Genomic DNA, 25285 nt, shown 5'->3' with positions numbered 1-25285 from the left:
GGGTACAAGGGTCCTAGGTCGCATAGGGCTTTAAAGGTCAAAACCAGCACCTTAAACCTGACCCTGTACTCCACCGGGAGGCAGTGCAGTTGGTAAAGCACTGGATGAATGTGATCCTGTGGCAAGGACCCTGTAAGGAGTCTCGCCGCGGCATTCTGCACCCGCTGGAGTTTCTGGGTCAGTCTCAAGGGCAGCCCCACATAGAGCGAGTTACAATAATCCAGTCTGGAGGTGACCACCACATGGATCACAGTGGATCATAACTGGGAAACAGGGGCAAAGCAACTGCTTATATGCATTCCTGGAAGTCTGGGCCACTCCCACTGGCAACGTGATTGGCTGTCTAAACTTCCAAGCTGCGAATCATGACTCAGAGATTAAGGGCCAATGGCAGAGGCCCAAATCCTGAAATGTTCTGTGACTGCACATCATGTCTCAAATCAGAACACAGGAGCTCAGAATCCTTAGCCCAGATTCAAGCTCAGGCAAACACAAACCACTGGATACATAACAGTCGCATTCATGGTTCACCAACACATCAACCATCTAAGCTTCTGGCCATGGAAGGACCTTGTGGTGGTAGTAGTGGTAGTAGTAGTAGTAGTAATAATAATAATAATAATAATAATAATAATTTATTATTTATACCCTGCCCATCTGGCTGGGTTTCCCCAGCCACTCTGGGCAGCTTTCAACAAAGTATTAAAATACAGTGGTCTGTTAAACATTAAAAGCTTCCCTGAACAGGGCTGCCTTTAGATGTCTTCTAAAAGTCTGGTAGTTGTTTTTCTCTTTGACATCTGGTGGGAGGGTGTTCCACAGGGTGGGTGCCACTACCGAGAAGGCCCTCTGCCTGGTTCCCTGTAATTTGGCTTCTCGCAGCGAGGGAACCGCCAGAAGGCCCTCAGTTCTGGACCTCACTGTCCGGGCAGAAAGATGGGGGTGGAGACGCTCCTTCAGGTCTACTGGACCGAGGCCATTTAGGGCTTTAAAGGTCAGGACAAACACTTTGAATTGTGCTCGGAAATGTACTTTTTAATGCGATTGCCCCCTAAATTTGTTGGCCCAGAGATAGAAAGAAGATAAAGTCCCTACCAAAGAAGAATGGCAGATCAAGTTGATGGATTATGCCGAAACGGCTATAAAATGAGTGGAAGAATCAGAAATAATTAATAATAATAATAATAATAATAATAATAATAATAATACCTTTATTGTCAATGTACAACCTGTGTACAATGAAACGGTAAGACCAGGAGTCAGGAAGAACAAAATTTTAATAAGGAATGGGGAAAATTTATAACTTGTCTTAAATACCATTGTAAACAGTAAAAATCATTAGTAGGATTGGAATATCACTTGTAGTTTAATGGTGAATTTTGCACACTATGGAGAGGTAAAAGATTTGGGTTGTCATAAAAGATGCAGGAAGAAGTGATTAACAGCAGGACCCACAAAGGGCAGGAGGGAAGTCCAAGAGAAAAAGTTTGGGAACCACTGATCTAAACAAAAGTCCATCCACATTTTTAAGAAACTCAGACCCTTCTCCCTAAGTGTCCAGGGGTGTTTGAATAAGAAGGTTTTCCCAGTAGTGATGTATGGAAGTGAGAGCTGGACCATAAAGAAGGCTGATTGCCAAAGAACTGATGCTTTTGAATTCTGGTGCTGGAGGAGACTCTGGAGAGTCCCATGGACTGCAAGAAGATCAAACCTCTCCATTCTGAAGGAAATCAGCCCTGAGTGCTCACTGGAAGGACAGATCCTGAAGCTGAGGCTCCAAGACTTTGGCCACCTCATGAGAAGAGAAGACTCCCTGGAAAAGACCCTGATGTTGGGAAAGATGGAGGGCACAAGGAGAAGGGGACGACAGAGGACGAGATGGTGGGGCAGTGTTCTCGAAGTGACCAGCATGAGTTTGACCAAACTGCGGGAGGCAGTGGAAGACAGGAATGCCTGGCGTGCTCTGGTCCAGGGGGTCACGAAGAGTCAGACATGACTAAACAACTAAACAACAACAAATGGACAGACACATTTTTCTAAATTCCAAGTACATACATCTTTGGCAAATGTAGAAAGAGATTTGAATGGCCGTTTACCTCTGGGTGAATGCATGAAGCATAATGGACCCAGAGGTCAGCTTGCTGAATCCAGTTCCATTTGAAGTTGAGGATATATTAACACCCCAATACCCCTTTTCTTCATTAGGAAACCGTTGGCAGAATATCGACAGACCCAACACAGCCTGTGAGTACCAGAAAGCGAAGGAGGCACAAATCGGGGGCAGAAGAAATGAAGAAGCCATCCAGACTCACAACTCATTTGATCCCTTCTGGGCAAACTAGGCCAGCCGGGACTCCCAATTCCCAAAGGTACACAAATTTGGGCCACTGGGTACCCAGTTTCTTATTCATGATGTTTTTAAGCAGAGATTTGATGGCCATCTGTTCTGGATACTTTAGCTGAGCTGCAGCTCCATTGCAGCAAATGGGGCTGGAGGGTCTTTTCCAACTCTACGATCTATGATTCAATGAGATTTCAGCTAGGCCATAACCAGAAGCTTCGTCTTGCCAGAAATCCCCAAGCACAGTCCTGTTTCGGGACTTGCTTTTGAACTTGACACCTGCTCGCCGGGATGATCAATATTTGTTTATTTGGGAGGATTCAACCTATAGACAAATATTTGGTGATTGGTAACAGCGGAATCCATTGCACGGGCCCTCGCTTTTCCTCCTTGGTGGGGTATATAAATGCCACCCGGTTTTCGTGAGACAGACGGAGGAGAAAGTGAGGGAGACGAGACTTTCTACGCAATCTAGGTAGGAAACGTCCGCGTGCACAAAAAGTGGCAGATTGTCACTCGGGAAAATATTCCTCAGTCGTGCTAAGTGGAAGAATTCCACTTGCTTAATTGTGTTACTTTGGTATGGCATTGGAAGGGGGGGGGGAAATTCCAGATAATACAAAGATACGGGTCACCAGGGGGTCATCTAGTCTGACCCGCTCTGGAACAGCAGAAAGCAAGCCTGCCTCTCCTCCTCCTCCTCCTCCTCCCTCTCTCTTCTGTTTCTTATCACACCGACGCCATCCTTTTCAACAGCTCCAAGGACAGAAGATGTTTCCGGTTTTGGCCCTCGCCATCTTCTGCGGCCTCCTGGCCCAGAACACCCAAGGATATGCCAGCCCTCAGGCCGTTGTCAATCTTGGACCAGAAATGCTTCAGCGCTGTAAGTCAAGGGTTTGCGCAAGGGACTTTAGGGGGCTCTTCCCTGACCTTGCCTGGCACTGCTTCCCTTTGCTGCATTGATCCAGACGGCACACGGATGCTCTGCACATTGCAATCCAACACCCATTTTCTCTCCTCATGTACAAGCCTCAGCCTATACAAGTCTGCGCCCCTTAACCCTCAGCTTCCAAGCAGGAACTAAGAAGTGCCTGAGCCACTGCCTCCATTCATATTCAAGAATTGGCTGCATTTATTAGGAAAAGGAGGGACGAGGGTGGCGCTGTGGGTTAAACCACAGAGCCTAGGACTTGCTGATCAGAAGGTTGGCGGTTCGAATCCCTGCGACGGGGTGAGCTTCCGTTGCTCGGTCCCTGCTCCTGCTTACCTAGCAGTTCGAAAGCACAAAGTGCAAGTAGATCAATAGGTACCGCTCCAACAGGAAGGTAAACGGCGTTTCCGTGCACTGCTCTGGTTTGCCAGAAGTGGCTTATTCATGCTGGCCACATGATCCGGAAGCTGTACGCTGGCTCCCCCAGCCAATAAAGCGAGATGAGCACCGCAACCCCAGAGTCGGCCACGAATGGACCTAATGGTCAGGGGTCCCTTTACCTTTTTACCGTTATTAGGAAAAGGACTTCCTTCTTTTGCGTTGTATACCTGACTCTTGGCTATAGACATAATTTTCATTTGAGCAACGATGGTTAAAAAGTCCCTTCCCTCTCCTTTTTAAACTGCTTGGTCTACACAAGAGGGCGGCGTTCCCCTCCCTAAAAAGTTTGGGAACTGCTGCTCTGGGTTCGGAAGCCCACAAGCAGAATAGTCCCTCTGACCCATCAATCTCTAACTTGCCCTTTTCACATTGGCTTGCAGTGATTTCCCACCGGTTGGACAGCCAGGCTCTGGTCGGCCGTCTCCAGAATTTGCCCATCCAGAGCATCTTGCAAGGCGGTTCCGGCGGATTGCTGGGCCTGGGAAACCTCCCCGTCCTCGGAGGCCTGGTGGACGGGCTTCTGGGCAACATCTTGGGGTGAGCTGTGGGATGTGACAGGTGGAATCTGGAGTGCACTACCAAAAAATGACAACTTAAAATGTTGCGCCTTCTCTGCAAGGTCCAGAGCTTGGCAACAGGAGAACAGGCCTTTTCTGTGGTGGCTCCCCATCTGTGGGATGCTCTGCCCAGAGAAACTTGCCTGGCACCATCCTTGAGGCACAAGGCAAAAGCATAATTCTTTACCCAGGGCTTCAACCATTAAATAATCTATGGTCTGTTAAAGCTGGGGACACGGGGGACCGGTGTTATGATTTTATTATTATGCCGTCTGTTATTATTCTGTTTATTATGCTTTATGTCTGTGCTCCATAAAATGCGTTCTAAATGTTGTGCCCTTCCCATTCTGAGCAGGGTGAAGATCAGAAACATAGAGCTTCTCCGACTCGACATCCGTTTGGATGAGGTAGCAAAGCACATTATTGTGACCGTCCCAGCAGATGTGGAGATTGAAATAAATCTGTGAGTGCTTCCCCACGGTTCTTTAAGGGTGGCTGGGTGGCACAGAACACAGGCGGACTGATAGGGGAGCCTGGGTTTTTCAAAGAAGAAGATCAGTGCATTCCAACACAGAAAGATTTGTGGATTCCGTCCCTTGTTGTTGCTGTTGTTTAGTCATTTAGTCGTTTAGTCGTGTCCGCCTCTTCGTGACCCCCTGGACCAGAACTCACCTGAATTCACTGCCGGCACATCTCAGATGGGCACCATTGCCATTGATTTTTAAATTGGACCAGCTGTGGGGCCCCGGTCCCACCTAAGCCACTATGCTAAGGCATATTATATGATTAATATACAATCAATAAAGCATTTGCCATCTATAAAACAGTACTAAATAAATAGCAATTAAAAATAAGCTAAACCGCTATTATGTTTGTAGACATACAAACGTTGTTGTTTAGTCGTTTAGTGGTGTCCAACTCTTCATGACCCCCTGGACCAGAGCACGCCAGGCCCTCCTGTCTTCCACTGCCTCCTGCAGTTTGGTCAAACTCATGCTGGTACCATCTAGTCCTCCGTCGTCCCCTTCTCCTTGTGCCCTCCATCTTTCCCAACATCAGGGTCTTTTCCAGGGAGTCTTCTCTTCTCATGAGGTGGCCAAAGTCTTGGAGCCTCAGCTTCAGGATCTGACCTTCCAGTGAGCACTCAGGGCTGATTTCCTTAAGAATGGAGAGGTTTGATCTTCTTGCAGTCCATGGGACTCTCAAGAGTCTCCTCCAGCACCAGAATTCAAAAGCATCCATTCTTTGGCAATCGGCCTTCTTTATGGTCCAGCTCTCACTTCTCACTTCCATACATCACTAATTCCATCCCTAAAACCTTGTAAAGCCCCCGCCCCCAAGGATGAAGAGGAACCTAAGGAACTGCCGTGTACCATTGACCCATCTATCTTAGTATTGTCTACACTGACTGGCAGCAGCAATGGTTCTCCAGGTTGCAGACAGCGGCTGCCTCCCAGGCCTGCCTGGATTGAGCCTTCTGCATGCGGAGCAGGTGTTCCACCACGGAGCTACCCTTTGGGTCACAAGCCAAAAGAAGCAAGCCAAGTTTGCTCTGGAGGACACAGTTGTACCAGGAGAAGGTCTCCCAGTTGTGCTGCAAGGGAAACGGTGTGCTTTGTCAATTGTCTAGATTTTAGAGAATCTTCGTAGAGTTGGGAGGGACCCCAAGGGTCATCTAGTCCAACCCCCACAAAGCAGGAATTGCAACAAAAGCATTCCTGACAGATGGCCCTGGGAGGTGGTGTCTTACCTAAAGTATGTCTTAACGCCCCTTTCCTTCCCCGTTTTTAGGCCACTCAATCTAGGCAGGCTCCTTCACGTGAAGCTGTACCTGGACATCCAGGTTGCAGTTCGAATCCTGACAGACCCAGTGAGCGGCCATGTGAAACTGGTTGTTGGAAATTGCCACAATAACCCTGGCCACCTTAGAATCACCCTCCTCAACAAGTGAGTATGGAGTCACAGAACTGGATAGATGCCAATCCTTTTGGATAAAGAAGGAGACTGGGAGGAAAGGCGGTGCCTTCAAGATCATAGAAATGTCGAGCTGGAAGGGCCCTCTCATTCAGCCCCCCGCAACGCAAGAATCAAGGACTCCTCTGTTCCTTTATGCATCAGTTGCCTTAGATCATGGGTAGGCAAACCAAGGCTCGGGGTCCGGATCTGGCCCAATCGCCTTCTAAATCTGGCCCGCATATGGTCCAGGAATCAGTGTGTTTTTACATGAGTAGAATGTGCCCTTTTATTTAAAATGCATCTCTGGGTTATTTGGGGGGCATAGGAATTCGTTCATATTTTTTCCCAAAAAATATAGTCTGGCCCCCACAAGGTCTGCGGGACAGTGGACCGGTCCCCTGCTGAAAAAGTTTGCTGACCCCTGCCTTGGATAGCCACTCCTCTCTGCCTAACAGTAGAGCCGGCGCTGTTCTGTCCTCGCTGCCCCACACCTGTTACAGGGCAAATATGACCATGGGTGGGGTCCCTGCTGAACTCACACACAGGCTCCTTGGGCAGTGCAGAATCCCGACCACACAGCCTCCCTGCTGCACATGTTTGCAGAGGGGTGTGGGGACTGACCCCCTGCTGTGACAGAGGGGTCAGAGCAGCGCACATGTCCCTGCCCTGACACGTTCTCCCGTTCTCCCTTCGTTCCAGAAAAGGACCTCTTCTCCAGACCGTCAATAACCTCCTGCGAGCAGTGACCGACATTCTGGAGAAGACGGTTCCCCATCTGCTGCAGAAAGAGGTGAGTTGTGAGCGGCTTCCTTCTGGTCCGCTTGCGGGGCACAAAGGCCAGTGGTCCTCCTGGGGTCTGGCTTGCTGAGATGCTCCTGAACTGCGCATGAGAGCAACGCGCATGCAGACACACTCCACTGTGAGCCCCTGAGAATGGCTGCTCTCCCTTGTCAATCACCTGAGTGGTTTTCTCTTTTTTTTCCCTGCTTTGTTTTTTTGGTAGCTCTGCCCACTTGTCAACATGCTGCTAGAAGATGTGCTGAATTTGCTCCAAGGTGAGAGTCTTCTGCTCCCCTGTCTCCTTTTTCCTTCTCCCCAAGCACTTCTGTGGGAAAGTGTTGTGAAAGACAGAGGCCACAGACTCATAATAATAATAATAATAATAATAATAATAATAATAATAATAATTTATTTATACCCCACCCATCTGCATACCTGTCAACTTTCCCCTTTTTTAAAGGGAAATTCCCTTATTCCAAATAGGATTGCTCGCAAGGGAAAGGTTGACAGCTATGCCCATCTGGCTGGGTTTCCCCAGCCACTCTGGGCAGCTTCCAACAAAATATTAAAATACAATAACCTATTAAACATTAAAAGCTTCCCTAAACAGAGCTGCCTTCAGATGTCTTCTAAAAGTCTGGTGGTAGTTCTTCTCTTTGACATCTTGCGAGAGGGCGTACCACAGGGCGGGAGCCACCACTGAGAAGGCCCTCTGCCTGGTTCCCTGTAACTTGGCATCGGTCCAGTATACCTGAAGGAGCGTCTCCACCCCCATCATTCTGCTCGGATGCTGAGATCCAGCACCAAGGGCCTTCTGGCGGGTCCCTCGCTGTGAGAAGCAAAGCTACAGGGAACCAGACAGAGGGCCTTCTCGGTAATGGCACCCACCGTGTGGAACCCCCTCCCATCAGATGTCAAGGAAATAAGCAGCTTTCTTATCTTTAAAGGACATCTGAAGGCAGCCCTGTTTAGGGCAACTTTTAATAAAGTGGTACCTTGGGTGGCGCTGTGGGTTAAACCACACAGCATAGGACTTGCCGATCAGAGGGTCAGCGGTTCGAAACCCCGCAACGGGGTGAGCTTCCGCTGCTCTGTCCCAGCTCCTGCCAACCTAGCTGTTCGAAAGCACCTCAAAGTGCAAGTAGATAAATAGGTAAATGGGAAGGTAAACGGCGTTTCCGTGCGCTGCTCTGGTTTGCCAGAAGCGGCTTAGTCTTGCTGGCCACATGACCGGAAGCTGTACGCTAGCTCCCTCGGCCAATAAAGCGAGAATAGCGCCGCAACCCCAGAGTCGGTCACGACTGGACCTAATGGTCAGGGGTCCCTTTACCTTTACCTTTACCTCGGGTTAAGTACTTAATTCGTTCCGGAGGTCTGTTCTTAACCTGAAACTGTTCTTAACCTGAAGCACCACTTTAGCTAATGGGGCCTCCTGCTGCTGTCGCTGCACGATTTCTGTTCTCATCCTGAAGCAAAGTTCTTAACCCAAGGTACTATTTCTGGGTTAGCAGAGTCTGTAACCTGAAGCGTCTGTAACCCGAGGTACCACTGTATTTAATGCTGTATTGTTTTGAACACTCGATTGGGAGCCGCCCAGAGTGGCTGGGGAAACTCAGGCAGATGGGTGGGGTATAAATAATAAATTATTATTATTTTTATTATTGCACAACAGAGCAGGCAGCAACAAAGAAACTCTGGACTCCATCTACACACTGTGAAACTGGTTCACTTCCACCAGCCTTGCCTGCATTGTATCCCCTCCAGCCTCTCCCCTGGGTTGACGATTTCTCCTTCTGCCCTTCTCCCCCAGGCTCCTCGTCCTCCTATGTGCACGGAGACATGATCCAGCTGCGACCCTCGTCCACCTCTCTCCGCAATGGAGTCATGCAAATTGGCTATGAAGTAAATCAGGGCTGGTTACTGCTGGGGGCGGGGAGGCTAGGAGGGGCAAAGGATGTGGCCCTCGGGACCTTTATGTTTTCCTCCACGTTGCTTTGCTAATCTATATCTTTCGACTCATTTAAAAAAATGTCATGCAACATGGGGATTTGAGCCCTGGTCTCCTTGGCCCATGTTCAACGCAGGATAACATATGTGGCCTCAATCTAACAAGTTGTAGCTGTCACTCAACCAGCGGCGTAGCGTGGGTTGTCAGCACCCGGGGCAAGGCAAGTAATTTGCGCCCCCTAACCCGGGGCAAGGCAAGTAATTTGCGCCCCTAACCCCTAACCTGCCGCCGCTGCCAGCTTCTTCTTGCTGCTGCCTGGGCTGGTCGGGTGTGGTTCTCTCCCTCGCTCCCTCTCCGCCTGGCACCCTCCCCCTCCACAGTGGGCGGTGACCCAGCAGCTCGGATCGGATTCGCACAGCCAGCACTGCAGTGAGAGAGAGTGAGTGAGCCAGGTAGGGGCAGAGAGCTGCGAGTGCGAGCGCCCCCCCCCCAAATGTTGCGCCCGGTGCGGCTGGCCCCCCCTGCACCCCCCACGCTACGCCACTGCACTCAACCACTTTGATTGGCAGAACTGGTGCTATTAGAGGTGCTGCGTAAGACCCTTTCCACATGGGTAAGAACTTGATCTTTTAGCGTAGCCGCACCTACACTTTGGAACTCCTTGCCTATTGACACCAGACAGGCACTTTCAATGTACTTTTTTGGGTGCCTGCTAAAAACATTCTTGGGGATGCGGGTGGCGCTGTGGGTTAAACCACAGAGCCTAGGGCTTGCCAATCGGAAGGTCGGCTGTTCGAATCCCCGCGACGGGGTGAGCTCCCGTTGCTCGGTCCCTGCTCCTGCCAACCTAGCAGTTCGAAAGCACGTCAAAGTGCAAGTAGATAAATAGGTACCACTCCAGTGGGAAGGTAAACGGCGTTTCCGTGTGCTGTTCTGGTTCGCCAGAAGCGGCTTAGTCCTGCTGGCCACATGACCCGGAAGCTGTACGCCAGCTCCCTCGGCCAATAAAGCGAGATGAGCGCCGCTACCCCAGAATCGGCCATGATGAAGAAGAAGAGTTTGGATTTGATATCCCGCCTTTCACTCCCTTTAAGAAGTCTCAAAGCGGCTAACATTCTCCTTTCCCTTCCTCCCCCACAACAAACACTCTGTGAGGTGAGTGGGGCTGAGAGATTTCAGAGAAGTGTGACTGGCCCAAGGTCACCCAGCAGCTGCATGTGGAGGAGCGGAGACGCGAACCCGGTTCCCCAGATTACGAGTCTACCACTCTTAACCACTACACCACACTGGCTCTCCACGACTGGACCTAATGGTCAGAGGTCCCTTTACCTTTACCTAAAAACATTATTGTTTAGACAAACCTGCCCAGAAAAGCAAGCTTAAGTCTACTGTTGATTTAACTGTCCAAAAACCTTAAATTATCATTGTTCATTTTCTTATTGTTTCACTTTTTCTGCAGTCAAACAGTGCGTAATTTTTTAATGAAAAAAATTATTTTTTATTTTTTAATGAAATGAATGCATAAAATAAACCTCTCTGCCCTGACTCCTCTGTTAGAGACAGTGTGCCTCTCAATGCCCGTTGTGGGAATCACAAGTGGGGAGAGTCTGGCTGTTGCACTAAGAACCTAAGAAGGGCTGGCTGCAGGATCAGGCCCAGGATCCTGTTCTCACAGTGGCCAACCAGATGCCTCAAAGGGAAAACCACAAGCAGGATCTGTGCGTAAGAGTAGTGCTCTCCCTGTCCTGAGGTTTCCAAACCTGCTATTCAGAAGCATTCCTGGAAAGCTTGCATTGCTGCAAAAGTTGGGGTTCCCTCTACACCTGCTGGCAACTTATAACCATGTATAGAATGCCCAAATTTGGAGAATGAACTTGCAATTCATGTGTCAGGGTTAGAGCCAAATTAGGCTGGGCTCAGATAGATCCTGTTTGCTCTTCTGGCTTGTCTTTCCTTTCTAGGGCACCGTCCGCCTGCCTGGAGGGCAGAACTACATCGTCCCCTCTGGCACTGCCCCCCTGCCCCATGCGCCCCTGGGCGACGCTCCCATGAACATGCTCCTCAGCGACCACCTGCTGAGCGCAATGCTCAGAGCTTTCTTGACTCCAAGGGCTATAAACATCCACAGTCCACAGGAGGTATTGTGCTGAGTTCGTTTTAGCATTTCAACATTTTAAATGCATTACAGTCGTACCTTGGAAGTCAGTGGAATCCGTTCCGGAAGTCCGTTCGACTTCCAAAACGTTTGCTTGGCTTTTTCAGCCAGACAGGTTATAGCGAGTAATTGTGAAATATACTGGGAATCGAGAGTGGATTTCATGCTCTTTGCTCAGTTCATAGTGGTGAGGAGGAATGGAAGTTCCCCCAGAATGTCTGCTTTATATACATTATTTACACAATGGGCCCCACGTGATTGGCTAATTCCAGGATTCACCTGTAGGCCAATCAGGTTGCGGATTCACTTCCACCTGGAGCTGGGTTGGGTGGCTCCTATGGACCAATCAGACTGCTGCATTCTGGATCCTATTGTTCTAGGACCAATGAGACTGCTGCATTCTGAATCTTATTGTGCTAGGACCAATAAGACTGCTGCCTTTTGGATCCTATTCAACTCAGTACATAACAAATTGGAAAAATGCGGACGAGCTAGGGGTGAACCAATGGAGGAAAAAACTGAATAATATTATAATTTTAGAATACCCTAACTGTGAAGATACATAGAATGAAAGGGCTTAAGGTCAGTGAGAAAGAGGAGGATTGGTTTGAGAAGATATTGAATATTTTGGGTAGGTTTGAACAATTTGGGGCAATTAAAATGTTAAAAGTTAAATAAACCTTGTGGAGGGAGAAGTGTTAAGATATATAGAAGTGTACATATGGTTGATTTGAATATGTTATTATTGAATATGTATATTATTGAATATGTATACCCAGTATATCAGCCGCCTGGGGGGTTTCACTGCTTGTGTTTTGGTGGTTGGTAAAAAATAAAAAACAATTTAAAAAAGTTTGAAAACCAAATCACGGCTTCTGATTGGCTGCAGGAAGCTCTTCCCATCCCCCCAAATAAAAATGAGTCCCCTTGTTCTAGTTACAGATAGGTAGCCGTGTTGGTCTGCCATAGTCAAAACAAAATAAAAAAATTCCTTCCAGTAGCACCTTAAAGACCAACTAAGTTAGTTCTTGGTATGAGCTTTCGTGTGCATGCACACTTCTTCAGATACACTGAAACAGAAGTCACCAGACCCTTCTATATAGTGAGAAGGTGGGGAGGGGTATTACTCAGAAGGGGGGTGGGATTGGGTGATTGGCAGATAGCTGTGATGAGCCTGTTGACGACTCTTAACAACTGCAATAGGTCTTACAGGAAAAAGCAAGGGGAGAGAAGGTGAAAAATGGCTTTGTCGTGTATAATGAGATAAGAATCCAATGTCTTTGTTCAGACCAGGTCTCTCCATGGTTTTAAGTTTGGTAATAAGTTGCAATTCAGCAGCTTCTCTTTCCAGTCTATTTCTGAAATTCCTTTGTAATAGAACAGCTGCTTTGAGATCTTGTATAGAATGTCCTGGGAGATTGAAGTGTTCTCCTGCTGGTTTCTCTGTCTTGTGATTCCTGATGTCAGATTTATGTCCGTTTATTCTTTGGCGTAAGGTTTGGCCTGTTTGTCCAATATAGAGAGCTGAAGGACACTGTTGGCATTTGATGGCATACACAATGTTAGACGATGAGCAATTAAATAGTCCCGAGATGGTATGTGTGATGTTGTTGGGGCCAGTAATGGTGTTGTCCGGGTGTATGTGGCAGCAAAGTTGGCATCTGGGTTTATTGCAGGCTCTGGTGCCAGTGTCCGTGTTAAGTCTGGTTGTAGTATTATTGTGGGTTAGGAGTTGTTTAAGATTGGGTGGCTGTCTGTAGGCAATGAAAGGTCTTTCTCCCAGAGCTTGAGAAAGAGTGCATGCACACGAAAGCTCATACCAAGAACTAACTTAGTTGGTCTTTAAGGTGCTATTGGAAGGAATTTTTTTATTTTTCCCCCCCCTTGTTCTAATTAATGATGACGTTCAGAGTTCCTTTTTTGCTGCTTTGAGCCCTTTGTAGCAGTGAAGCTGTTTCTCACACAGCCCTCTGTGGAAAGATAAGGGGGACAGTATGCCCCCCCACCCAATGTTTTCCCCACCACAAGTGAAAAACAGTAGAGAGAGAGCAAAGGAGTCTGGGTTAAAACCTTTGCTTTGAGGGACAAAAACTGAGAATATAAACTCTTTCTTCTTCTTTCTGTTTCTTCAAAGATTACTGCATTCAGTCAACAGATGGCAGCTCTGTCTGGTTTTAAGGTCAGTATTTTTAAAGATCCATCATTTCTAGCCTCCCTCTGCCAAATATGTATGTATGCATGTATATGCATATTATTACTTCTACTGTGGCAGGACCTTTGGAACTCCCCACCTATTGACACCAATCAGGTGCTTTTTTTTTTTTTTTTGCAATGCCTATCCAGATGGAAAGCAGCAAGGATTTTCATCTGTATGTAGTTTATTTGCATCTTAATTATTTGCAATCTTAATTATTATTTGCATGTTATAAATAGCTGCTTTTAATCATTTCACAGGTCCTTTTACTGCTTTGTTGTTTTCTGCAAACTGCTTTGGGGACATTCTTTGCAACCAAGTGGTATAAAAATGTTATGAAATCAATCAATCAGTCAATCAATCAATCAATAAAATACTCTGCAAGGCTTGATGCATAGTCGTAATATCTATGGAGCAAAGTGCTAAGTGAGAGTCTCTTCGAAGCCTAATTGTGCTCAGGGGTCTCCTCTTCATGTTTTGGATCCTTGCAGGGCGCAATACGGGCCTTGCAGGTCTCCTACGGGGTTTCTGTCCTCACCCTGACCGTAGGAAGGATCGAGGTGAAGCAGAATATCGACGTCAAGGTGTTCAGCAGCCGGCATCTCTTCACTGTTCGTGCTGTAAGTAGCTGGGACACCAAAATATAATGGTGGTGATCTGATGATGATGATAAATTTTATTTATACCCTGCCCTCCCTGGCCAGAGCCAGGCTCAGGGCAGCTAACACCAATAAAATCACAGTAAAAACATAATAGGGGAAGGGGGGGGGGACGCCTGCAACCCTACCTCCTCCATAGGGTGGAAGTGGCTTTGCAAAAAGCCCACCTGGATCAGACCAAAGGGACTGTGTAGCTCAGCATCCTGTTTCTCCCAGAGGCCACAGAGATGCTCCCCCGAAGCCCTGAAGCAGAGCATCCCAGGAATTCCCCTTTTCCCCAAGATTCAGTTCAGAATGCAGCAGCATTTCAAGTTAACAGCAAATCTTCTTTTCAATCACAGACGGTGACTTCGCTTGGTGCTGTTTCTGCGGCCGGAGGGAGCCTGAGACTCACTCTTCACCTTGAAGGGTAAAGAAAACCCCCAATTTATTTAGCATCACAGGAACGTAAAAAGAGTCTGCACTGGGGAAGGCAGCTCAGATCAGTCGCATTACCGTGCAATATTGGGGGTGCCTTGAAATCAGCCGCCCTGCTCTCCCTCACGCAAAGAGCGATATATTGCTGTGTATTGCCGGGTCAAAATCGTTACAGTGGTACCTCTGGTTGCGAACTGGATCCGTTCTGGAGCCCCGTTCACAACATGAGCAGAACGCAACCCGCGTCTGCGCGTGCGTGGGTTGCGATTCACTGCTTCTGCGCATGTGTGTGGCGTCATTTTGAGCGTCTGTGCATGCGCGAATAGCGAAACCCAGAAGTAACCTGAAAATGCTCAACCTGAAGCAAACACAACACAAGGTATGACTGTATTGCATTATGTGATTTCAAAAGTGATTTTGGCCAAAGTATTGAAAAACCGCACAGCGCTAAAACAAACCATACAGTTTGTGATATTACTGTTGTAATCTTCAAGCCTAGTCAGAGGAATGTGCCATTCTCCAGGCACCCGGCTCAGATTACTTGTTGACCTCCCTGTCCGCGACTCCCGGCAGGATGCAGGCGAGATCTCTATCGGCGATTCTCCTCAAACGTGAGAAGAACACACCACTCTTCCCTCCTCCCTGTCTTCCCCAGGAGGGGGAAAGAGACAGACAGAAACGTATTTACATGCCTTTATTTCTGTCTATGCAGCAGTACAGAGAAACATGTCTGCACTCTCCAAACATCAAACAGCAGAGAGAGAAACTCCTCCCCTGTACTTCCAGTACATGTCAGGTGACACACTGAGCTAACATCCGGTGCTCAGTACAGTGAATAGACTGTCCTTTCGATCCCACGGTACAGTCACAAACATCAACATCCTGTTTGGCTTTCCAGCCAGCTGCAGCTCGCTGCATTGCTCCTTTTTCGTAACAATTACCATGCCAAAATGGGGGGGGGGGGGAAATAGTTGGGGGGAGGCATGGGATGGGGCCGCGGACCCCTAATTGGGAACCACTGCTCCAAAGCAACATGAGAGGCTAGAAGGGGAATGGGACTTGGGGGGCGGAAATCCACTCTGACTCCTGCCGGAGCCGCTCACTGGAGGCCAGCTCCCTCTGCAGCCGGAAGGAATTGTTGGGATGCGTCCAAGGGAACGGGGGCAATTGGCAGGCCCCCAGCTGTCTCCAGCCCACCAGCCGGCAGCCGGGCGATATCCGGTCCTTGGATCAACATGTAAACTGCGACTCGAGCCTCAGAAACCTTCAGAGGCTGAGCAAACAAGCCAGCAGAGAAAATAACTCTTTGCAACAGAAGGGCAGAGAGAGGCTGTGTAAAGCGTATTTACAGGCATTCAGCATCAGGGCAAAAGGGAAAACATGTCTTCTCCCCTTCGTGTCCAAGCAAAAGGGCATAAGCAAAAGCTATACACAAGACGGAAGTTCCCAGCAAGCTGTGCTGGAGTGTAGACAGGCATATGACATACAACAATCCACACATCTGTTTTGAGGTGGAACGGAACATCAATATCCTAACCGGAATTTCATCAGATCATAGAATTGTATAGTTGGTTTAAAGACAACATTCAGGTTGTTGCTCAGATGCAACAAAGCCATTCCTTAGCAAAGAGAAACTTTTAGCCAAAACACATTTTTTTTATTATTATTTTTTATTAAAAAATAATAATTCCTGTTTTATTGTTTCTTTTCAGGATTGACAATCTCTCTTTGATCAACTCTTCTGTTGGAAACTTTGATGTGAGTAGCATATCCCAAGAATGCAGTGGCTAAGGCTGTAACCCAGCAAAGTCCCCCGTTCAAATCTTACCTCAGCCGCAAGCTTAATAAGCCTCCAACTTCCCATTCCAATTGTGCCTCCTGCAAATAGGCCGGGGGATGTTGGGGGTTCACTTTTGCTCAGCTTTAGAGGAGAGCCGTCCCGTTCTGTGCAAGGGAAAAGAAAATTCCCTTTGGGGGTTCAAGGGCAGAGGCTCAAACCAGATTCCTGGTTAGCCAGACTTTATTCAGTAACGCATTACAGGGTGGAATAGACACATATAAAAAACACTGTGAAAATGTTTTTTTAAAAAACATTTTGAAAAATACATTGAATTTGCCATGGCTCACCATCGCCATCTAGTGTCACATTTGTATAATGCACATTAAAAAGGTAAAGGGACCCCTGACCATTAGGTCCAGTCGTGGCCGACTCTGGGGTTGTGGTGCTCATCTCGCTTTGCTGGCCGAGGGAGCCGGCGTACAGCTTCCGGGTAACGTGGCCAGCATGATTAAGTCGCTTCTGGTGAACCAGAGCAGTGCACGGAAACGCCGTTTACCTTCCCGCTGGAGCAGTACCTGTTTATCTGCTTGCACTGGTGTGCTTTTGAACTGCTAGGTTGGCAGGAGCAGGGACCGAGCAACAGGAGCTCACCCCGTCACAGGGATTCAAACCGCCAACCTTCTGATCGGCAAGCCCTAGGCTCTGTGGTTTAACCCACAGCACCACCTGCGCCCCATAATGCACATTACAACACACTTTAAACATTTTATTTACAGCTGTATAGCTGAGTCCCAGGACAGAGTCCAAACAGTCTGCAAGAGCTTTCCATTGTGACACATTATATGTGGGGGAGAGTCATCTAGGTTGTTCCATCTTTTCCCCAACCATCTCTCATCCAACCACAGTCCTTTTTATTTTTACTGTACATGCAGATCCCTCCTTGCTCCTTAACTGGAGCAGTTTTTCACTCTCAACTTTGGGCACCTCCTAAACTGGTTCTTGCTGTGGTCCGGTCGCTCCTTTGTGTGCATGAAACTGACCTCACTGATCATTCTTTTTTTCAGAAATTCTACCTCACGGGTAGAATTTGCTGAGGGTGCTTGTGTGCGGCCTTTGCAGGTTGGAGGGGCTGCGTTTAAAATAACATGGTTTGTTTGTTTTGCACAACTTAAGAACTGCTTCCCAGCAGTGAATAATAATAAACATACATTAAAACCGTTCTATCCATCCATGCAAATGTTTGGAAATGCTTTTTGACATTTAAATTGAGCGTCACTAGAAACACAAGCGTGATTCAGCAATGCAGCAGCAAAGTTGTGATGGAGATGAAAACTTGCTTTCCAATTAACTGAGGGACCTTTTATCCCCTGTTGTTGTCATCATCTGACCTCCCCTGTTTTGCTTTCTGAAATATACTTGGAGTCGAGTGTGGATTTAATGCTCTTTATTCAGCTCATAGTAGTGAGGAGGAATGGAAGTTCCCCCGAAATGTCTGCTTTATATACATTATTTACACAATGGGCCCCACGTGATTGGCTAATTCTGGAATTCTCCTGTAGGCCAATTGGTTGCGGATTCACTTCTACCTGGAGTTGGAATGGGTGGTTCCTGTGGACCAATCAGACTGCTGCATTCTGAATCCTATTGTTCTAGGACCAATCAGACAGCTGCATTCTGGATCCTGTTGTTCTAGGACCAATCAGACTGCTGCATTCTGGACCCTATTGTTCTAGGACCAATCAGACTGCTGCATTCTGAATCCTATTGTTCTAGGACCAATCAGACAGCTGCATTCTGAATCCTATTGTTCTAGGACCAATCAGACTGCTGCGTTTTGGATCCTATTGTTCTAGAACCAATCAGACTGCTGCAATTTGGATCCTATTCAACTCAGTACATAACACTTTCTTTCCTTCATTTGTGTTTCAGGTGCAGCACCTGACAAGTGCAATTTCACACCTGGTGTCTGCCTTCGTTTTACCCCATCAGAACCGTAAGGACGAGTGGTGGCAGGTTGGGAGGGTTGGGTGGCAATATATACTGAACAGGGTCCAGTGATTATCTTCCCTGTCTTTCTGCTGGGGACCGGCCACCCGGGGGGGGGGGTCGTTCACTGGACTGCTGCATGATGTCCACAGCCATGGAAAACATGAAGTCACTTTGATTCATATGCACAAAGACAGCTGTGCCATCAGTCCAATGCTGTCAGGTGAAAAGTCTCCAGAACAGGGCAGGGAAATGCAGCTGTTTTCTAGAAGGGCTTTCGGAATTGCATTGTATGAACTTGCCTGATCCAACGCTTCTGGACTCAAGTGCAGGTTGGAACTTAAGGAATGTCCCACCACTTTCTCCCAGGAAAACCCGCTCTTTACTGCCAAATTAGAGCAAACATCAGTCAGTTTTTCTGTCATTGATGTTTGTTCCGATTCAGTGCTAAAGAGTGGGTTTTGCAACACCGCTCAGAAAAGTGTTTGGCTCCCTGCTTTCTAGGCAAGGGACTAGCAGAAGTGAGGAGAAGCCCTTAGTTAGTCTCCAGATTCGGCACTAACTGAATGTTGCGCAGCAATTCCTGGCTCAAAATGTGCTTGAAATGCATCAAGAAATACATACATTGCCAGAAAATATTTTTGCAGACTTAAAAAAAATTTTTTTTTTGCAGATTAATGCACAGACAGAATAGTCTTATGAAGGAACACACATGAATATAAATATATATATAACTAATTAAGATAATTAATATAAAAATGGCACAGAGGAGTAATAGATTGATTTGCCCCTTCCCCCAATCTTCCTCCTCCTCTCTCTTTCCTTGGGGCGTTGACTTTTTGATCAGGTTGCCTGTTAAATCATTCTGATCAAAAATAATAATTATCACAGTGCCCCTGGCTCTTCAGTCACATTATTTGGCTAATCTGTGTCACAGGTGCCACGAGTGGCCCTGTTAGCAAAGGTTTATTTATTTCATGAAATTTGCATATTGCTTGATAATACCAAAACAGACAGACAGACAGCTCACCCTGTGTCCAATGCAATGTGTGAAAAGGGCCATTGCATCTGTTCTCTTTCGTGTCCCCAGCACTCACGAGACCTTTCTCTTTCAGATTTGCTGGCTGAAGGCTTCCCGTTGCCTCTGGTGCAACAGCTTGGCATTGACCATCTCAATGCTGCCCCTGGCCAGGTAAGGATGGTCTAGTCCAGTGGTCCCCAAGCTTTTCCACCCCCTCGGTTCCATAAACACCTCCCCTGTGACCCCCCCTGCCCCCCCACCCTGTAAAAAGCATTATTCAAAACAGCGGTTTGCACAACCCACTAAGGAAGATAATAACAGAAGAAAATTTGAAACGGCAATGATTATCCATTGACACACACTATATTCAAAATCCAATGGTTCTACTAATTCCAAAAAATAAAAATGATGAATCAAGTGATGCCAGCTTCTCAAAGTCTGCTAGTCATTTAAACATAGCTGTCAACATTTCCCTTTTTTTAAGGGAAATTTCCTTATTCCGAATAGGATTCCTCTCAAGAAAAGTTGACAGCTATGCATTTAAATCTCCAGAGCCTTGTGGAGCAAAACGGCTCTTGGGAGCCCACACACCATAGCCAAGAAGAAAACAGGCTTGAAATTATGGCCAGTAATATCCAAGGCAACATGATGACCAAATTCAATGATACACTATCAATATACGCTCTTTATATAATATGAAATATATGAAATCACATAAACAGAAAACTTGTGAATCTCTGAAAGTCACAAAATTGTTTAGTCGTGTCCGACTCTTCGTGACCCCCTGGATCAGAGCACGCCAGGCACTCCTGTCTTCCACTGCCTCCCACAGTGTGGTCAAACTCATGCTGGTAGCTTCGAGAACACTGTCCCATCATCTCGTCCTCTGTCGTCCCCTTCTCCTTGTGCCCTCCACCTTTCCCAACATCAGGGTCTTTTCCAGGGAGTCTTCTCTTCTCATGAGGTGGCCAAAGTACTGGAGCCTCAGCTTCAGGATCTGTCCTTCCAGTGAGCACTCAGGGCTGATTTCCTTAAGAATGGAGAGGTTTGATCTTCTTGCAGTCCATGGGACTCTCAAGAGTCTCCTCCAGCACCATAATTCAAAAGCATCCATTCTTCGGCAATAAGCCTTCTTTATGGTCCAGCTCTCACTTCCATACATCACTACACAAAATATGCACTCTTAATGCAATGTATCATATTCTTATCTGGTGAAAACAGGCTGTAAAGCTTTGTTTATGGTGTCCAACGCCACCAAAGTAGTTCACAAACAGACGTTGTGAACAGTGATTCCGGATATACCCACTGATACATTGCTTCTTTCAGAGACTTGCATAGTCTTATAAGAGTTATGATTATTTGGTTTTATGTTTTCAAGAGAATCCATTAAGAGTGTATATTTGGTGACTTTCAGAGATTCACAAGTTTTCTGTTTATGTGATTTCATATATTTCATATTATATAAAAAGTGTCTATTGATATCGTATCATTGTATTTGGTCGTCATGTTGCCTTGGATATTACTGACTATTGTTTTCAACACAGGGGTTTGGTTACTTGAAATTATGGCCAGCATTAAGGCGACTGTCTTCCTTTTCACAGAACGCTCTTCTGCTCTTCGCTCCCCCCTTGGCTTCCTGAATGTGGGGATCAAGATCCTGACCTGCATCAGAAGAAAAGATCCTGGAACAAGATGGATAATGCTGCTGCTGCTGCTGCTGCTTCCCTTCCCTTCCCCCTTTACGCCTCTGCTTTCGTAGGATTGTAGAATGGGAAGAGACCCCGAGGGTCATCTAGTCCACCCCCTGCAATGCACGGGTCACAACTGAAGCACCCCCGACAGGCAGAGCCTTGGACCTCTGGAGCCTGTGACATCCCTTGGCTCTCTGCTTCAGGGGCTCAAAAGCAGCAATGGAACCTTTACAACGCGATTTCCAGAGCTAGATTTGCCTCCTGCCATTTGGGAACGGCACAAATGTCAAAGCTAAAAGTGATGGCACCTGAGTCTTGAGATCACGGGAAATCCCGTAAGGCTGGCATCAAATCCCGCTCTTGGAAAACCTTGCCTTGAATGTCTGTTGTTTGAAAGCAGTGGAGTGTTTGGCCCAGAGTCTTTTTGCAGGGTTCCCTCTGTGAATTGCTAAGATGTTCTGCTTGCTTATCTTGCCTTGATAATAAAACAATTCTCTTCACAACACCAAGAAGGCCTCAGAGTCTGCTCTTTTCAAACATCTAGGGCAAAAATCTTCTCCCCTCTTGTGCCAAAGGCAAGACTCCTGTGCTCGGATTTTGAAGCAGCAGGGTCTTCTCTTGATAATGGCTTAGCCCCAGAACCTGATTTCCATGTCTGGAACCTACAAAACATGTGGGGCGATGCAGAAGAGGGGATTTGGATACAGTGCCTTTGCTTCAAGTGTGAGTGGGCTTAGCTGGCTGGAAGGACAGGTGCTTTGAATGTAGAAGGTCCCAAGAGGTTGGGTCTCCAGCACTTCCAGCTAAACAGCTCTCAGGCGAAAGGGCTTGGGGAGACCTCTCTGACCGAGGTCTTGGATGGTGTTGGCTGAGATCAGCCTTCCACAAGTGCTTATTTCCAAAAAAGTGTGTTTTGCACCAGGGCAGCAGGAGAAAACCACATTTTCTTCAGGGTATTGGGACTATCCTGTGACTTAAGTGAGTTTAAAAAGCAAAACTTCAAATAGGCTCCTTTGGAAGGGGGGATATAAATGGAAATCATAATCATTTGTTGGGTTTTGAAAATCAGGGCTGGCAGACTTGCTTCTTTGTCACAAATGGATGTGATTGTATCCCCCCCCCCCCACGGACCTTATTCTATTACACTATGAACAATTGGGACATGGGTGGCACTGTGGGTTAAACCACAGAGCCTAGGACTTGCCGATCAGAAGGTTGGCGGTTCAAATCCCCATGACGGGGTGAGCTTCCGTTGCCCGATCCCTGCTCCTGCCCACCTAGCAGTTTGAAAGCACGTCAAAGTGCATGTAGATAAATAGGTACCGCTCCGGTGGGAAGGTAAACGGCGTTTCCATGCGCTGCTCTGGTTCGCCAGAAGTGGCTTAGTCCTGCTGGCCACATGACACGAAAGCTGTACACCGGCTCCCTCGGCCAGGAAAGCGAGATGAGCGTCGCAACCCCAGAATCGGTCACGACTGGACCTAATGGTCAGGGGTCCCTTTACCTTTACCTTTATGAACAATTAGAATATTATATGAGTGTGATGCTCACATTCACTAGGGCTGATTGATTTCAGAAAGGAACTGGTCTGAAACATTTTAGCAGCCTCCTTTGTGAGTGTTCCTTTCAATATGCATACATGACCACACTTTAGCAGTCGCAAAAGCAACACAAGCCCTTCCACCTTCTCCATGGAAATTTGTGAGTGCAGTGTGGAATGTCACGCATACAACATGCAACTTTGTGTGTATATATGCGCTGTTTATGTGTTTCCCGTCCCCCACATAATTCAACATAAAACAGCACAGACAAATCTAAGAAACACAGGGCGATGTGCTTTGATAATAAAGCAGGGAGATTGGGCAATGGAGGCCAAAAACGCTTCTCCCTTTGTCTCCCTGATCTGTCTTTGATTTCAGCAATCAGTCTTAATCAGCTTCTTATCAAAGACACTTTCCAGCTCCATTTGTAAAAATAAAAATAAATAAAATCTCAGAATAGAATCACAATGTAGCTGCCACTTAAATGCTTCCAGTTCCTAACACAAACACGATTGACTTTGCTGTTATCTGCATATAAATTTGTTGTTGTTTAGTCGTTTAGTCGTGTCCGACTCTTCGTGACCCCATGGACCAGAGAACGCCAGGCACTCCTGTCCTCCACTGCCTCCCGCAGCTTGGTCAGACTCATGCTGGTAACCTCGAAAACACTGTCCAACCATCTCGTCCTCTGTCGTCCCCTTCTCCTTGTGCCCTCCATCTTTCCCAGCATCAGGGTCTTCTCCAGGGAGTCTTCTCTTCTCATGAGGTGGCCAAAGTACTGGAGCCTCAGCTTCACAATCTGTCCTTCCAGTGAGCACTCAGGGCTGATTTCCTTCAGAATGGAGAGGTTTGATCTTCTTGCAGTCCATGGGACTCTCAAGGGTCTCCTCCAGCACCATAATTCAAAAGCATCAATTCTTCGGCGATCAGCCTTCTTTATGGTCCAGCTCTCACTTCCATACATCACTACTGGGAAAACCATAGCTTTAACTATACGGACCTTTGTTGGCAAGGTGATGTCTCTACTTCTCAAGATGCTGTCTAGACCTGTCATTGCCCTTCTCCCAAGAAGCAGGCGTCTTTTAATTTCGTGGCTGCTGTCACCATCTGCAGTGATCATGGAGCCCAAGAAAGTAAAATCTCTCACTGCCTCCATTTCTTCCCCTTCTATTTGCCAGGAGGTGATGGGACCAGTAGCCATGATCTTCGTTTTTTTGATGTTGAGCTTCAGACCATATTTTGCACTCTCCTCTTTCACCCTCAATAAAAGGTTCTTTAATTCCTCCTCACTTTCTGCCATCAAGGTTGTGTCATCTGCATATCTGAGGTTGTTGATATTTCTTCCGGCAATCTTAATTCCGGCTAGGGATTCATCCAGCCCAGCCTTTCGCATGATGAATTCTGCATATAAGTTAAATAAGCAAGGAGACAAAATGCAGCCTTGTCGTACTCCTTTCCCAATTTTGAACCAGTCAGTTGTTCCATATCCAGTTCTAACTGTAGCTTCTTGTCCCACATAGAGATTTCTCAGGAGACAGATGAGGTGATCAGGCACTCCCATTTCTTTAAGAACTTGCCATAGTTTGCCATGGTCGACACAGTCAAAGGCTTTTGCATAGTCAATGAAGCAGAAGTAGATGTCTTTCTGGAACTCTCTAGCTTTCTTACCCCTTCATGGATCACTGCCTTGCCATGGCGAAGGGGCTTGAAGAACTCAGAGAAGCTATGAACTATGCCGAGCAGGGCACCCAAGATGAACAGGTCATAGTGGAGAGTTTTGACCAAACGTGATCCACCTGGAGGAGGAACCGGCAAGTCACTCCAGTATCCCTGCCAAGAAAACTCCATGGACAAAGAACCAGAGACCAAATTGCAAACATGCGCTGGATTATGGAGAAAGCTAGAGAGTTCCAGAAAGATATCTACTTCTGCATATAAATAGTCCTTCCCAAAAGAAATCAAAGAGTGCCCCCTTTCTGTTGAATTTAGGAACATTGTTTCTGAGCACAATTCAAAGTGTTGGTGCTGACGGACTATATGGAATTGGCTGAGATGACTGGCAGAATCCGGGACCAGGGAGAAGAGTCAGTGGAAGAAGATTGGAAAAAATTTAAAGTATATCTTCAAATATATTGTAAAATTAAGGACTGTTAGAAAGATGCTGGAAAAAGAAAATTAGACGGTTTTGGTTGAAATGACATAAAGGACTAAGTAAAGATGAGTTGATGAAATTGACGAAAAGAGAGGACGTTAAATTGTAATATATTATGTTAAACTATTTAAATGAAAATAAGGTTGGAAGGACTTGCTGAAATAACGATTTGAATTAGAATACAAAATTGGGAGGTGAGAGGAAGTAATGGAAATAAGTAAAGGAAGAAAGCTATGTTAAGGTTTAATCAGTTTTTTTAAAGTTTTTTTAATTTTTTTTTAAGTGGATGTGTTTTTTCTTTTTGGGTGTTGTTTTTTGTTGTATTTTGTATTTTGTATCTTGTATTTTGTATTTTTCTTTTCTTTGGTTTGTTATTCTTAAATTTTGAATAAATATTAAAAAACAACAACAAAGTGTTGGTGCTGACCTTTAAAGCCCTAAGTGGCCTCGGCCCAGTAGACCTGAAGGGGTGTCTCCACTGTAATAAACAGGACAGAAATCTGCCCTTATTCCCTTATGAGGGACACAAGAGCCCTTATAGAGTCCTTTGCAGGTTCTCCATCGGTCGGAGAAAAATAACAGAGGCCAACCAGAGAATATTGAGAAGCAAAGCAGCTCGTAAGCCTGATCTTTATTGATCTGTTGCAATGGGGTGCTCCCCTCTCACGCAGGAAAGGAGGAGGACCCAGGACAAAGGTGTGTCAGCCCTTATATAGACATTTTAAATTGCCCGCC

The 25285-nt window shown here is 46.7% G+C and overlaps 1 protein-coding gene across 1 annotated transcript; it reads left to right on the top strand.

The window, feature by feature from the left end:
* Window positions 1–2753: 2753 nt before the first annotated feature.
* Window positions 2754–21369, top strand: LOC307217753 (BPI fold-containing family B member 1-like). The gene is made up of 16 exons (XM_079979588.1): window positions 2754–2816; window positions 3098–3224; window positions 4094–4250; window positions 4626–4733; window positions 6062–6217; window positions 6926–7016; window positions 7230–7281; window positions 8817–8908; window positions 10916–11092; window positions 13244–13288; window positions 13795–13923; window positions 14304–14371; window positions 16092–16137; window positions 18089–18152; window positions 19261–19337; window positions 20768–21369. The coding sequence occupies exons 2-16, from the start codon at window positions 3113–3115 to the stop codon at window positions 20804–20806; spliced, it is 1413 nt and encodes a 470-aa protein (XP_079835714.1). The 5' UTR covers window positions 2754–2816; window positions 3098–3112; the 3' UTR covers window positions 20807–21369.
* The last annotated feature ends 3916 nt before the right edge of the window (window positions 21370–25285 follow it).

The sequence above is a fragment of the Podarcis cretensis genome (assembly GCF_951804945.1).
Source record: "Podarcis cretensis genome assembly, chromosome: 6".
In the NCBI taxonomy this organism is placed as follows: domain Eukaryota; kingdom Metazoa; phylum Chordata; class Lepidosauria; order Squamata; family Lacertidae; genus Podarcis; species Podarcis cretensis.
Note: the sequence above shows the minus strand (reverse complement) of the source record. Positions and strands in the feature narration are given on the sequence as shown.